The 17,335-nt window shown below is 35.9% G+C and overlaps 2 protein-coding genes across 2 annotated transcripts in view; both read left to right on the top strand.

The window, feature by feature from the left end:
- Positions 1–1,135: 1,135 nt before the first annotated feature.
- oaz1b (ornithine decarboxylase antizyme 1b) lies at positions 1,136–6,986 on the top strand. Its single transcript, XM_051877674.1, is given in 6 exon segments — positions 1,136–1,341; positions 3,920–3,971; positions 3,973–4,059; positions 4,422–4,594; positions 5,975–6,060; positions 6,138–6,986. Coding segments are annotated over 6 exon segments (660 nt in total). The 5' UTR covers positions 1,136–1,210; the 3' UTR covers positions 6,269–6,986.
- Positions 6,987–8,174: 1,188 nt separating this feature from the next.
- The window catches only part of LOC127503628 (E3 ubiquitin-protein ligase UHRF2-like), a 36,661-nt gene continuing 27,500 nt past the window's right edge, over positions 8,175–17,335 (top strand). Inside the window, exon 1 of the mRNA XM_051877673.1 lies at positions 8,175–8,495. Coding sequence (XP_051733633.1) covers positions 8,343–8,495 — 153 coding nt within the window. The 5' untranslated portion in view covers positions 8,175–8,342. The remainder of the gene's footprint in view (positions 8,496–17,335) is intronic.

Raw genomic sequence — 17,335 nt, forward strand, 5'->3', positions numbered from 1 at the left:
CCAAAGTTTAGGTGCCAAATAGGAAAAGGTTGCGTTTGATTTTGATATTCTAGGTATTATCAGCTGGCCAGAATACTGAGATCGCAATAGACGTCAAGGACTATAATGCATTAAGAGCTCGCTCAGGTACTGGGGAGCTAAACCATTTAGTGCTTAATTAGCAAGATTTTAAAATCTATACTATGTTTATTAGGGAGCCAATGCGGTGTTGACACAACCGAGCTAATATGGTCATACTTCCTGGTTCTAGTAAGAACTAGCTGCTGCGTTTTGGACCAGCTGGAGTTTGTTTATTAGGTGTGCAGGGCAACCACCCAGTACAGCGTTACAGTAATCTAGCCTTGAGCTCATGAACGCATTAACTAATTTTTAAAGTTATTAAAGTCTCACAGATAAGAGTGTTCAGACACAGAAACCTGCAATAAAACCTGATTCTCATCCTCTGTCTGCAGACTCTGATGTGCTGTACCTGACTTTAAGTAGTAGAAAATATACAGGCCAATTACACCTCTTGACCTTTAAACCCCAAACCAGCAGATTTAACTCCAGTGGAACCATTTCAGTCTCTGTAGAAGCCAATAACACATGATTTATGATACACACTAAATATTTATGAATTCTAAAACATTACAATAAAGATTACAGAATTATTTTACCATATTCCAAGTCCAAAAAACATAGTATAATTATGTCACATGTACAAAAAACCTAGTAGTTCCATTCACTTATCTTCATATATACATATATATTTGACAATAACTTGCCATTCATTGTTTCAAAGGCATATAAATAAGGTGTGAAAACATCACAACACATACACGCCTCAGTCAACAGACTCAAAAGCAAAACTACATTTGCTTCCTCTCAGTAATTTTCCACTCGCTGAACAAACGACGCGTTCACGAATGAACAAGCGTACTATAGCGAAGGCTTGACTCATGAATATTAATGACGCCAGCAGACGTTCGCTCCTCAGAGCTAGCCGATTCGCTGAAAGCGCTGCCTATTGAATATTAAGTACCCACGTGACAGGACGCGCGATGCCTGTTGCATAAGCAGCGTGATGACGACTCGATGAATATTCATGAGCGCAGCCTTCGCCGTAGTAGCGCTGCGTGTGTTTTTGTGCGCGTCACCGCCTCCGAGCTCCTCATTTACTGCCGACTGCAGACGAGCGCACACAGGCCGCCGTGAACTCTCCCGAGGCCGGATGGTAAAATCCAACCTCCAGCGGATCCTAAACAGTCATTGCTTTGCCCGTGAGAAAGAAGGAAAGAAACAGTGTGAAAGCAGCAGCATCATGGAGGCGCTCAGTAACAGTATTAATGACATGATGGGAAGGTGAGAGAGAGACTTTTACACCTTCATCAGCCCTTTTAATCACATTTGACTGATTAGATCAGCTGAACACTCTTCAGATGACAATATAAAGTCATAATAGTGAGGGATGCTGACTTTATTGTGCGTTTTAATGGGGGTTTACTGGGGATTATTTCCTCACAGGGCCTGGGGCGCTAATGCTAATGTTAGCAGCTGTTTTTAGTCACGCTCAACTGTTTTTGTTCAGCTAACACACAATGCACTCTATATTTAAAGTTTCAGAAGGGTTTAAAACCCGATCTATTTATGATCATGTCATGTTAAGATGTTAGGCCACATTTTATTTAGATGGATTTAAGTTTAATAAAATTTAACCCTTTAAATTCACATTCACACACCTGATTGTTGTTGTTATATCACATTAAGCAATATATTGTTATGTTTTCACAGTTCGGTGAATGATAAGTGTTTATTTCGTTATAAAGTCTCGTTGTTTTTAGCTTTGACGTCGAAGGCCTCGCTCTTCACACATACGTCACATCGGCTCCATTTAACACGTAATGACGTCATCGGACTCGGGCCTTTGATCGCGCCGACAAATATTTTTGTTGGTTATGTTGTGTTGCGTTTTATTTTTTAGTATTGTACATTGAAACGAGATTCGGTTATGTCTATGATCGCGTTGATTTTTTTTTTTCTTTTTCTAATGTATATTAAAACCAGACGTCGTATAAAAACAGTTATGACACAATAGCGCGCGAGGAAATCGTTCGCTTATGACCGGAAGTACATTATTTTATTGTGCAGTAGCCGTCGCTGTTGCATAACATAACAGCTCATCGATCTTTTATGACTTTAATAACCATATGTTTGCGCGTGACCTTGAAAAGAACGTCACCACTGAGTCTGTTAATGTTGTGAAATGTGTGAAAATGTTCAGATTGATAATGTAACAACAAGGTTATAAGAAATAAACACTTCCTGCAGCAGTGTCTTCTGGAAAATGACACATTTAGCTTCAATAACAATTATAAAGATTCCTACAAAATACTACATTTATCCAGTTATTCGTGATTTAATTTGAACGTGAATTTTGTGGACTGAAAAAATAAATTAGCATTTGTTTTATCATTGTATTTACAGGATTTAGAAATTTATTTGAACAGAAAATGTGTGTATAATAAAAGAAATGTGTGTATTTGACCAGCTTTTTTATTTTCTGAACATTTTGGAAAGTGAATAATGACGCATTATGCAATTATGTCGTTTATTAGGAAAATACCATGTACATGAAAAGAAGTGCAAAGCAAATTTCTTACATTTTATCAATGGCTTTATATTTTACATAGATATTTTGTAACAAACAACAAAATTGCCAAAACCTAAAATTAAATTAAATTAAACACTAAATGTATAAAAATTAAAGCTAATTTTATTTACAATTTTTTTTTTTTTTTTTTTTAGAGTTGTAATTTCCGACATAAAATTAGTTAGAAAAGCACTAAAATGACTATTTAATTTAGTATTTAATGTTAATAGTGTGACTGTAACATGTTTACTAACACCTATTTTTTATATATTTATTAAACTACTTTATTATTTTTTTATTGTAATACATTTTATGTCAATGCACAAAAGATACAATACAATAAACATACAAAAAAAAAAAAAGACATACATGATGCCAGTTACTCAATTCACAATAATAACAAAGATGCATAAATTGACCCGTATATATAATCATATCTTAAAGAAATTCTTCTATGTACATCCACCTGTTTTTATACTATTTTTGGTATAATAATGCCAAGATGTGCATAAATTCTAAAAATGTAATCGCTTTTTTTTAAGAACGCATGCGCATAAACTACGATGGAAACACGTTTACCGAATAAATTCCTTAAAGCACATAAAAAAAGTCATGTGACTTTTCACAATGAGACGACATAACTGGACCACTAGTGGGCCGATCTCGTTGAACTGATCTCAGAACTGTCTTACATGACTGCGTTCCCATGAGCGTGTTATTGGGTTTCGTCTGCCGCTCTAAGGTGCGAGTAATTTATTATAAATGAAAAAAGATCTGCAGCAGCTCCTGCTGGAACATTTAACGCCAGTTTATCAGGAAGTGACAAGTGTTCTCTTGACTCTAAATGGAAACGCTGCTTTATTTGCTTAAGTTTTATGCGATATTCCAATTTTGCGCATAAGTTAAAGGGATAGTTCACCCAAAAATGAAAACCCTATCATCATTTACTCACCCTCATGTTGTTCCAAACCTGTATGAATGTCTTTGTTCTGCTGGAAGATATTAGGAAGAATGTTTGTAGAGAAGCAGATCTCGGCCCCCATTGACTACCATAGTAGGAAATAAAAATATTATGATAGTCAATGGGGGCCGAGATCTGCTTCTCTACAAACATTCTTCCAAATATCTTCCAGCAGAACAAAGAAATTCATACAGGTTTGGAACAACTTAAGGGTGAGTAAATGATGATAGGGTTTTAATTTTGGGGTGAACTATCCCTTTAAATTCCCGTCTTTGGATGTAAACGCAGCTAGTGTGACTGAATCTGATGTGATGTCTGTGTTCCTGCAGTCTGTCCGTGTGCTGTAGTAGTACCACTGGTCCGGGGCCTCTGTGGTGTTCCTGATGCCCCTCACCCACCTCTGAAGATCCCAGGTGGGCGAGGGAACGGAGCACGGGATCACTCATCCACAGCTCAGCAGCTGTACTCGGTGAGTATGTGCTCACTTCAGTAGACTCGTCGATCTGACATTTCAGCAATAACATCGCATAACCAGAGATTTATTTAAAATGCGGGTCATTTTTGACCCAGAACACCTGATGAGAAGCTCAGCATAGATACAAGTAAAGATAATGATGAGGGACACTGGTGTCAGATGTTGTTTTGAATGTCATTCTGTGACGTTGAGACGCTTGCAAAAACATTGAATCTCTGTAAACATCAGGGTGTTTGTTCAGGACAGCACTTTAAAAACTAAAGCTTCAGCACACAGTCAGCAGGACTGCACTTCAACACAGTAAAGGTCAGATAAATGTGTGTGTTGTATCCAATGATATCGCTCCATCTTCACAGGACAGGAAGTTGACTGTGACAGAAGAGCCTGCTGGGGCCGGTCGCCCCAGGATACTGTACTTCCAGAGCCGCCCCACCGTTTCCCGGGTGATCCAGTGGGAGGCGGTGCTTCGAGGGGAGGGCCTGTTCGTGGAGATTCCTTGCGACCCCTTCCCAGAGGGCAGCAAGGAGAGGTGAGCGGCCTAGCAACCGCCCAGAACACCATAGCAACGCCTTGAGTGACGGGAGTCTGTGGAAAAAGTGTAGAAATAAATAATAAAAATACGATTAAAATAAATTATGAAAAATTAGATTAAAATAAATTTAGATTTAAATAAATTTAAAAAAAAATTAAATAAATAAATATTGAATACAAAAATTTGATTTAAATAATACAAATAAGATGTATAAATAAAATATTTGAAAATTATAAAAAAGAAATTATGAAAATTAATTGTAAATAAATACAAATTAGATTAGAGTAAGATAAATGATAAAAAAAAGATTAAAAAATTATAAAAATTAATCTAAATAATAAAAATTAAAATAACAAAATTAAAATAATTATTAAAATTAAAAAAATTTAAAATTATGAAATTAGATTCAAATAACAAATAATATAAAAAGTAGATTTAAATAAAATTATATAAATAATAGAAAAACAATATAAAAATATATTGAATACAGTAATTTGATTTAAATAATAAAAAGATAAAATGTATAAATAAAATATTTTAAAATATAAAATAGAAATAAATAGTGAAAATTAGATTGTAAATAAAATAATGCAAATTAGATTAAAATAATATAAATAAATGAAATATTAGTTTAAAACATAAAAATGTATTTAAATAGATAAAAATTAGATTAAAATAAATTCTGAAAAAATTACATTTAAATAAAGTAGATTTAAATAAATAACAAAATAGCAAATAATAAATATACTGAATACAATAATTTGATTTAATAAATCTGTAATAAAAATCTGTATAAATATTATTTTAAAATAATAGAGAAATAAATGACTGATTATGAATAAATAAAAAAGAAATACAAATTAGATTAAATATATAATATAATGAAATAGTTTAAAAATAATAAATTGATTTAAATATGAGATTAAATTAAATTATGAAAAATTAGATATAAAGTAGATCTAAATAAATAAAAATATTAAATAAAAAAACATTGAATACAAAAGTTTGATTTAAATAATTCAAATAAGATGTAAAAAAATAAAATATTATTTTAAAAAAAGGAAATAAATAAATGGTAAAATTTAGATTGTAAATAATACAAAATAGAATAAAATAATAATAAATAAATGAAATATTAGTTTAAAACAAATAGAAATTGATTTATATAAATAAAAATAAATACAAATTAGTAAATAAGCAAAGATACACTGTACTAGTGAGTAGAAAAAAAACTTAATTATGTAACTTAATAGAAATTTTCTGAATAATATTTTACACAGAATAAATTGTCTTTATACATTTAAAATATATGCCTGTCATTCAGAACGTGTCAAATCTAGTTTGATGATGTTTTTTCGTAACGTTTGTGTGTTTCAGCTTCGTCTCTCTGCTGGAGTTTGCTGAAGAACATCTGAAAGTGCTCAGCGTGTTTGTCTGCTTTTATAAGAACAGGGACGATCGTGGTACGTGGAACAGAATCCGTTCGCTCCCGTGTTTTATATCCGTGTGCTGTTCTGAAGTGTTGTTCTTCTGTCCGCAGTGAAACTGGTGCGTACGTTCAGCTTTCTGGGCTTTGAGATGGTGAAACCGGGCCATGCTCTGGTCCCTGCTCGACCTGACGTCCTCTTCATGGCCTACAACTTTGACAGGGATTCCTCGGATGAAGATTAGTTTCCTCCTGCTCTCTCGGCATCTTCATCTTCTGCTTCTCGCCGGCCGGTTCCGTCTGCAGCCTGTAAACCTCACTGGTTTCCCTGCGTTTACAGACTTCAGACGGAACGAGTGACCGGCACATCCGGACGTCTGCGTCACACGTTCACAGCTTCGCTCTTGTTATGATGTCGTGTTTGACCTCCGCCCTCCTCGGTTTAAATTCTGTTATGGTTTCACATTCTTCGAGTGAATCTGTTGATTATTAATGCTTGTGCTTTTGTTTATGAAATGTTTCATTTTCTGGAATGTACAAGGTCATTTATACGTTTGGGTACGTAATTGGATATTATTCGTTCTCTTTAATATGCTTATTCAAAGTTTTGGTCAGTTTTTGTTTTGTTTTTTACCTCAGAATGTCATTTGTAGTTCTTCGACCGTGTGAATCGGTGAACGTCGATCTCTTTGAATGTGATGTACGTTAATGAACAGCTTGTTGGACGACACGACTGGTACAAACCCTGATGGAAACCGAATCAACACATCCAAAGCTCTTTTACCTCTCGCTGTCATTTCTTGGTTTTGTATATCAGAAGCGTATTTAGGCTTTTGTGTGTTGGCTGTGCTGTTACTTGCATTCCCGCTCCATGGTTTATTTTTCTCACATCGTTTGGAAACTTTCACCTCTGTAGTGGTACATAAACTGCTTCTGTGATAATAAAACCTTTATTTAAAGACACACGAGCGTTGTGTGCTTTCTTATCATCCACAAATCTGCTTTCCAGAACCTGCTTTTTAGTCTAAGATTGGTCCAAACTTACAAAGATTAACTTGTATAGCAGTGTTAATGCAATTATGATCACAAACATTTAGATAATGCATTTTATAATGGCATTTCAAGAAGCTGTAAACAAGAGATTCATGTGATTTACATATAGGCCTACAAATTATAGCATGCTGAGGTATTTTAAGTAATGCTTTGACTGGTTAGCATCAGGTGTGTGTGACTGAAGTCACCAGCAGGGGTCACCAAAGACCTTATGATCGGTGGTCTTCCTCTAATATGTAGGAAATTATTCAGGATAAAGACCAAAAAAAAAAAAAAAAATTAAAATAATTTTTTTTTTTAAATTTATTTATTTAGTTTTTATATTTTAAAATATTTTATTTATACATCTTATAAATATTTTTGTATTCAATATTTTTTATTTATTTAAATCTACTTTGTATATTTATTATTTCAATCTAATTTTTCATAATTTTAATCCAATTTTTATTTATTTAAATCAATTTTTATTATTTGTTTTAAAGTAATATTTCATTTATATTGTTTTAATCTAATTTGTATATTTATTTATTTACACTCTAATTTTCATATTTTTTTTTCTCTTTTATAATGTTAAAATATTTTTATTTAAATCAAATTTTTGTATTCAATATATTTTTATTTAATATTTTCATTTATTTAAATCTACTCAATTTGAATCTAATTTGTATTTTTATTTATTTACAATCTAATTTTCATATTTTTATTCTTTTATAATGTTAAAATATTTTTAAATCAAATTTTTGTATTCAATATATTTTTATTATTCAATATTTTTATTTATTTAAATCTACTTTAATCTACTCAATTAAAACGGCATTAATAATTATACAAAAATTAGAAAACGGTTTAAAATAGTTTTAGATGTAGTCAGAGAACTCAGAAATGCTTAAAAAAACCCGAAAAAAACTTTTTTCTTTTTTTTTTAAATGAATGCACGATTTTTTTTAAATGAATGCACGATTTTAATAATGTATACCTCGTTTTCATTACAAATAAAACGCTTTATAAGGTTTTAAAGGAATCGTCTCTGTCTCTTTAAAAGCACTGTTCGTTTTTCCACATATTTACATTTCGCGAGACTTCCCCTCAGCTCGCGAGAGTTGGCGTGACCCCCGTTTGCGAGACGCGCGTTTCCCCCGCAGAGGAGCGCGCATGGATCCCTGAGCGCGCTCGCGCGCACACACGCCCCCGACGCCCCCCAAACACACGCACTTTCCGCGCTCGCTCGGTCTGTTTTTGACGGTCGTCGATCGGCGCGGAGCGACGATGTGGATTCAGATCCGGACGATCGACGGCAAAGAGACGCGGACGGTGGAGGATCTGTCGCGCCTCACGAAGATCGAGTCGCTGCGCGTGAAGATCCGAGACATCTTCAACGTGAAGCCCGAGCAGCAGAGACTCTTCTACCGAGGAAAACAGGTAAGAGCCGCGATGAGGATCCGCTTCCTGTTTGCATGGGAATTCGGTTCTTGCGCAACAGTCCAGAATGCGCTCACAACTGATCCGGATTCAGCCAGAAAACTTCCTGCCTCAGAGCTGCGCGCGATCCACTGAAGCACATCAATAACGCGCGCGCGCCTGTGTGTGTGTTGATCCAGTGCTGACTGACAGCTGGATGTCACACATGTCGCCTGTGACCAGCAGCATCCGCATGTTTACAGTGTTTCTGACACACTCGTGTTCATCATCAGCAGCGCACGAGACTGTAAACATGTTCATCATACTGTTACTCCAGTGATGTTGAGCCTGAATAACTCATTCAGGGTTAATGCTGGTTTAGATGCCAAAGACCCCAAAATATGAGGCCCATCCTAAAATGTAAAAGGTGGCTTCATAGTTTCTTGTGTAAAGAAAGACCCCATTTGCACCGAGAAAAGTCAATATTATAAATATGTGTAAAAATATAAGTTGGAAAATGTATAGTTAGGGTTAGTATTAATTTTTTTTTTCTCAATATAGCACTGCACTTTTAGAGGTGTTTATTTATTTTAAGTCTATTTATTCTATAATTTATTGATTTTAATATAATTTTATTATTCTACTTATTTAAATATATTTTTATATATTTATAATCTAATTGTTATCACTGTGTATTTAAATTTATTCATTTTAATCTTTTTAAATCTGTTTAATCTAATTATTTATTTATAATTTATTTAATCTAATTGTTATTGTTTATTAATGTTTATTTAGTAATGTTATTAATCTTATTAAATCTATTTATTTTAATCTAATTTGTATTATTTATTATTATATTTTATTTATTTTAAATAGATTTTTATTCATTTTAATCTTATTAAATCTATTTAATCTGATTATTTATTTGTAATTTATTTAATCTAATTGTTAATTTATTCTTCAGTTTACTTATTTTATTCTTATTAACTTTATTTAATCTAAATATTATTTATTTTAGTCTAATTGTTATTATTTATTCTATTTATTAGTTTACTATATTTTTATTCATTTTAATCTTCTTAAATCTATTTAATTAATTTAATTAAATCTATTTAATCTATTTATTTATAATTTACTTAATATAATTATTATTTATTATTTGGTTTATTTATTTTATTCTTATTAAATCTATTTAGTGTAATTATTAATTTTCATCTAATTATTATTTATTCTATTTATTAAATGTATATTTATTAATTTATAATTTATTTATTATATTTATAATTTACATAATTTAATTTTTATTTATTTGGTTTATTTGTTTATTTTATTATTATTAAATCTATTTAATGTAATTATTAATTTTCATTGAATTGTTAGTATTTATTATTCTATTTATTAATTTAAAAAAAAAAAAAATCTATTTATTACCTTTTTATTTATTTATCAAATTCTTATTTATTTATTTATTTCCTCGCAGCCAATAAACTCACGAGTTGTAATAGCATAAGATGTGCTGAAGAGAATCTTCACAGATCGTTTGCTGCTGTTAATTAGTCATTTAGCAGTGCTGTAGTCCAGATCAGCTCTTCTCAACTGGTTTAGAGTCAGGACCTGCCGTTCGTCACATGGCAACTCAGCATGGTACCAAAATTATTAAACGTTCATAAAATATATTAATATTAAAATGAACTGCATCCCAACAATATGCAGAATGATTACATTGTTTGAACAGGTTTGTAAAGTGATCTGCCGGTCAAACACTATAATTAATGACTGCCAAAGTGACAGATGAATATGTGCTGAAGTTTGATTGGACGCGCGACTGATGATGTCAACAAATGATATGGGAGGTGTTTTATCATCCCTTTTAAAAGCTTATAATCCTCTTTATTTTGCTGTCATAAACTGTACATGATCAAATATAATTGGTTCTATTTGAGGTGTGTTTGGCATCGTTGTTTGATGCTTGAACAGATCAAAATGCGTCTGAATGACGATAACTATATTATCATCCGCACCTGCGCACGATATCCATCTGTTTATTATAAGCACTCTGTCGCTTTAAATGCTCGAGCTCTGATTCTGATTGGCTGTCAATGTTTTTGTTGTTCATCAGCTGGAAAAAAATAGTGATTCTGACTATATCGTTCCTCTAGCTGTGGTGTGAACTTCCCTGTTTTCGTGAAATTAGAATGATTAATAAAACTGTAGTTATCGTTCGTGGTGCGAGCAAACCTTTAGCTTGTTGTTAAGCTGTGGACGTGACGCACGTGATGCTGCCTTAGAGTTTGGAACTAGAACAAGATAATGTTGTGCTGATGCTGTCTAGATAGGCGTAGAGTTTTTCGTAAGGCTCTGATTACTAATGTGTTTGACTTGTTGAGTGTGTGAGAATGTGTGTGAAAGAGTTCTGGCATATGTGGTTTATGAGGACAAAAATGTGTATAATGACATGGGTATTACAACGTAAACATGATTCATGAGGACACTTCCTTTCAAAAAATGCAGACAGTTTCCTGTGATGGGTAGGTTTATGTGTAGGGGGAGAGAATGTACAGTTTGTACAGTATAAAAACCATTATGTCTATGGAGAGTCCCCGTAAACCACAAATATGAGTGTGTGTGTGTGTGTGTGTTAGTGTGTGTGTGTGTGTATTAAGATTTTATGTCACATTTTGGCTTGTGCTTCTCATTTGGCATTCAGGAACCCAGTGGAGCTCAGAGTTCATTCTGACCGCATTCACTCACATACACACACTCACTCACTCAAACACACACTCACTCACTCACAAACACTCACTCATTCACTCACTCACAAACACTCATTCATACACACAAACACTCACTCACACTTAGTCACAAACACTCATTCATAATCACTCAAACACTCACTCATTCACTCACAAACACTCACTCATATTTATACACACTCACTCACACTTACTCACAAACATTCACACTCACAATCACTCATTCATACACACACACACACTCAAAAACACACAAACACTCACTCATTCATACTCACACTCACTCACAAACACTCACTCACACTCAGTCAGTCATACTCACTCATTCATACTCACACTCACTCACAAACACTCCCACTCACTCATTCATACATACATACACACTCACAAACACTCATTCATACTCACAAACACTCACTCATTTACAAGCACTCACTCATTCATACTCACTCATTCATACACTCACAAACACTCCCACTCACTCACAAACACTCACTCACTCACTCACAAGCACTCACTCATTCATACTCATTCATACTCACAAACACTCACTCATTCACAAGCACTCACTCATTCATACTCATTCATACTCACTCATTAATACTCACTCATCCATACACTCACTCACTCACTCACTCACTCACAAACACTCCCACTGACTCACTCACTCACTCACTCACAAACACTTACTCATTCATACATACTCACAAACTCTTACTCATTCATACACACTCACTCACAAACACTCACTCATTCATACACACTCATTCACAAGCACTCATTTATACACTCACAAACTCACTCACACTCACTCATTCACATTCACACTCACACTCGTTCATACTCATACTCATAAACACTCATTCATACTCACAAACATTCACTCATTCATACACGTTCACACTCACTCATTCATACACACTCACTCACTCACAAACACTCATTCATTCTCAGTCACTCATTCATACACACTCACACTCATTCATACACACTCACTCACTAGCTCACTCATTCATTCTCACAAACACTCATTCATACACACTCACTCACTAACTCACTCAAACACTCACTCACTCATTCATACATACACATTCACTCACACTCACTCATTCATACACACTTACAAACACTCATTCATACTCAAACACTCACACACACAAACACTCACTCATTCATACTCACTCATTCATACATACACACTCACTCACACTCACAAACATTCACTTACTCATTCATGCTCACTCATTCATACACACTCAGAAACACTCATTCATACTCACAAACACTCACTCATTCACAAGCACTCACTCATTCATACTCACTCATTCATACACTCACAAACACTCCCACTCACTCACAAACACTCACTCACTCACTCACTCACACACACACACACACACACACACACACACTCATTCATACATACACTCACTCACAAACACTCACACACTCATATTCACTTACTCATTCATACTCACTCATTCATACACACTCACAAACACTCCCACTCACTCATTCATACATACACACACACTCACAAACACTCATACACACTCGCTCACAAACACTCACTCATTCATACACACTCACAAACACTCACTCACAAACACTCATTCATAATCACTCAAACACTCACTCATTCACTCACAAACACTCACTCATATTTATACACACTCACTCACACTTACTCACAAACATTCACACTCACAATCACTCATTCATACACACACACTCAAAAACACACAAACACTCACTCATTCATACTCACAAACACTCACTCACAAACACTCACTCACACTCAGTCATACTCACTCATTCATACTCACACTCACTCACAAACACTTACTCATTCATACTCACTCATTCATACACACTCACAAACACTCCCACTCACTCATTCATACATACATACACACACACTCACAAACACTCATTCATACTCACAAACACTCACTCATTCACAAGCACTCATTCATACTCACTCATTCATACACTCACAAACACTCCCACTCACTCACAAATACTCACTCACTCACACACACACACACACACACACACTCACTCATTCATACTCACAAACACTCACTCATTCATACTCATTAATACTCACTCACAAACACTCACTCATTCATACATACTCACAAACTCTTACTCATTCATACACACTCACTCACAAACACTCACTCATTCATACACACTCATTCACAAGCACTCATTCATACACTCACAAACTCACTCACACTCACTCATTCACACTCACTCATTCATACTCACTCACAAACACACTCACACTCATTCATACTCATAAACACTCATTCATACTCATAAACACTCATTCATACTCACAAACATTCACTCATTCATACACGTTCGCACTCACTCATTCATACACACTCACTCACTCACAAACACTCATTCATTCTCAGTCACTCATTCATACACACTCACACTCATTCATACACACTCACTCACTAACTCACTCATTCATTCTCACAAACACTCACTCATTCATACATACTCACTCACTAACTCACTCAAACACTCACTCACTCACTCATTCATACATACATACACATTCACTCACACTCACACTCACTCATTCATACACACTTACAAACACTCATTCATACTCCAACACTCACACACACAAACACTCACTCATTCATACTCACTCACTCATTCATACATACACACTCACTCACACTCACAAACATTCACTTACTCATTCATGCTCACTCATTCATACACACTCAGAAACACTCATTCGTACTCACAAACACTCACTCATTCACAAGCACTCACTCATTCATACTCACTCATTCATACACTCACAAACACTCCCACTCACTCACTCACAAACACTCACTCACTCACTAACACACACACACACACTCATTCATACATACACTCACTCACAAACACTCACGCACTCATATTCACTTACTCATTCATACTCACTCATTCATCCATACACTCACTCACTCACTCACTCACTCACTCATTCACAAGCACTCACTCATTCATACTCACTCACAAACTCTCACTCATTCATACTCACAAACACTCACTCATTCACAAGCACTCACTCATTCATACTCACTCACAAACTCACTCATTCATACTCACTCATTCACACTCACTCACAAACACACTCACAAACACACTCACAAACACTCATTCATACTCACAAACATTCACTCATTCATACATGCTCACTCACAAACACTCACTCACAAACACTCACTCATTCATTCATTCATTCTCACAGTCACTCATTCTTTCACACTCAGTCACACTCATTCATAATCACTCACAAACACTCATTAATTCTTACAAACACTCACTCATTCATACACATTCACTCACTCACACTCATTCATACACACTCACCCATTCATACTCTCACTCATTCATACATACACACTCACTCACTCACTCAACCACTCACTCACTCACTCACTCACTCAACCACTCACTCAATCACTCACACTCGCTCACACTCACTCACTCACTCACTCACTCACTTATTCATACTCACTCACACACACACACACACACACACACACACACACACACACAAACACTCATTCATACTCACTCATTCACACTCACTCATTCATACTCACTCACAAACACACTCACACTCACTCATTCATACTCACACTCACGCACTTATACTCACAAACACTCATACTCACACTCACAAACATTCACTCATTCATACATGCACACTCACTCACTCACTCACAAACACTCACTTATTCATTCTCACAGTCACTCATTCATACACACTCACTCACACTCATTCATAATCACTCACAAACACTCACTCATTCATACATACACACTCACTCACTAACACACAATCACTCCCACTCACTCATTCATTCGCTCACTCATACTCACATTCACTCACTCACAAACACTCACTCATTCATACACACACACACACACACTCATTTGCTCACAAACACTCATTCACACACACACACATGCACTCACACACTCGGAAATTGTGCTCTGTGTTTCACCCATCCAAGTGCACACACACACACACAGAGCAGTGAGTATTGAACACAGACACACACACACACACAGCAGTGAGTACTGAACACACACACACAGACACACACACACACACACACACACACACACAGCAGTGGGCAGCTGGGGAGTGATTGGGGGTTTGGTGTCTTTCTCAGTTGTGGGTAGTGAGAGAGGAATAGAGCGCTGTTCATTCACTCCCCACACCTACATTTCCTGTCAGTAATGAGAATCAAACCCGCAAACCTTTGGGTTACGACTCTCTAACCATTAGGCCACAACTTTCCCCAAAACAATCTCAGTTTGACTGATATCGATTGATTTGAATATATATCAGGTTCAGTACATGTCAGTTTTCCTCAAGGAATAGGATCTCTCTGAACTGAAGCTGTGAACTCTACAGGAACCCTCAGTCGCTGCATCACTGTAAGTTTTTATTATAATAACTTTTTAATGACGTAATTATGTTTCCACTCCAATTCATTTTTTGAAATATAAACATTTAAACAGTGCCTGTCATAAACACTTATTTTCATGACAGATGTATTTAAACATTAAATACTGAAGATCAGGATCAGTATATAATGAATATGAATATAAATGAATTTATTTGTTGTCATTATTATTAAACATTGAGTAAGTTTTGGCGTCCTATATTGTAGTTTCATGTTTTTTCCAGTTGTTAGTTTTTATCTTTATTTCATTTAATGAAAATGTTTAGTCTAAATCACTGACTCTTTAGAAAACATAATGAGCACATTAAAAACTGTTTTTCACACAAAATCATCACAAATATGTCTGTAATATTGTTTCTATCGAGCAGCCCACTGTGAAATTGAATATGTTATGAAACAACTGCCTTTTGAAAAAGATCGTTGTGAATTTTTCATGAGTCTCCATGCGTCCGTTCGCAGTGAGGGTGTATCTGTGCTTCTCGCAGCATGTCTGCGGTCTAATGAGTGTTCTGCTTCACGGCTCGACGGCGGCCATCTTGTGCTGCTGGTCTGGTTTTGTGCGGGTCTGACGCTCGCGGCCGAGAGGAAACGGCTGTTCTGAATCGTGAGTCGCTCGATGCTGCAGTAGAGATGCAGAAAGCTGCAGTCATGAGTTACTAATCGTGAAAAACCTTCATCTGTCCGTCAGTGACGGCGCTGAGGGAAACGCTGGCCCTGATCAGAGCTGGTTGTGTCACAAAGGGATTCTGGGAGATTTGTTGTGTTGTTGTCAGAGTGAATTTGGCTCAGATAATCTGAAGAGATCAAAGACGTGTTGTGTTGTTTTGTGTGTTTTTGACTGAGTCACTCCAGACAAGTGTCCGTTTATCAGCAGGAGCTGCGGGGGATTTCCATGTGAACACACACACACACACACACACACACACACACACACACACACACACACACACACACACACACACACACACTTATGCACTGACACAAACGCACACGCACTTGCAAGCACACACACACTTATGCACTCACACAACACTCAGACACACGCAAACTGTACACACACACGCACAACACACTTACGCACGTGCACAAACATGCACACGCAACATGCATGCACGCACACACTCACTCGCATGCACACACACACACTTATGCACAAGCAACACACACTCACACAGCACACACACAAACACATGCACACTCGTACACACACAACACACTCATGCACACACAAACATACAGATGCACATACACAATGCATGCACACGCACACACACACTCATAATGCGCACACACACACACACTCACGACATGCACACACAAACACTCGTGCACACACATTTACAGAACACGCACGCACACACACACTTACGAACATGCACGCATGCACGCACACACACTTACTCACTGACACAAACACACACGCACTTGCAAGCGCACACACACACACTTATGCACTCAACACTCAGACACACGGAAACTACACACACACACACACACACACACACACACAGATGCACATACATGCAGACATGCACACTCAAACACACACTCGCACAACACACTCACACGCACACAAACATGCACACGTGCATGCACGCACACACACAAA

Source organism: Ctenopharyngodon idella, chromosome 21, assembly GCF_019924925.1.
Source record: "Ctenopharyngodon idella isolate HZGC_01 chromosome 21, HZGC01, whole genome shotgun sequence".
Lineage (NCBI taxonomy): Eukaryota > Metazoa > Chordata > Actinopteri > Cypriniformes > Xenocyprididae > Ctenopharyngodon > Ctenopharyngodon idella.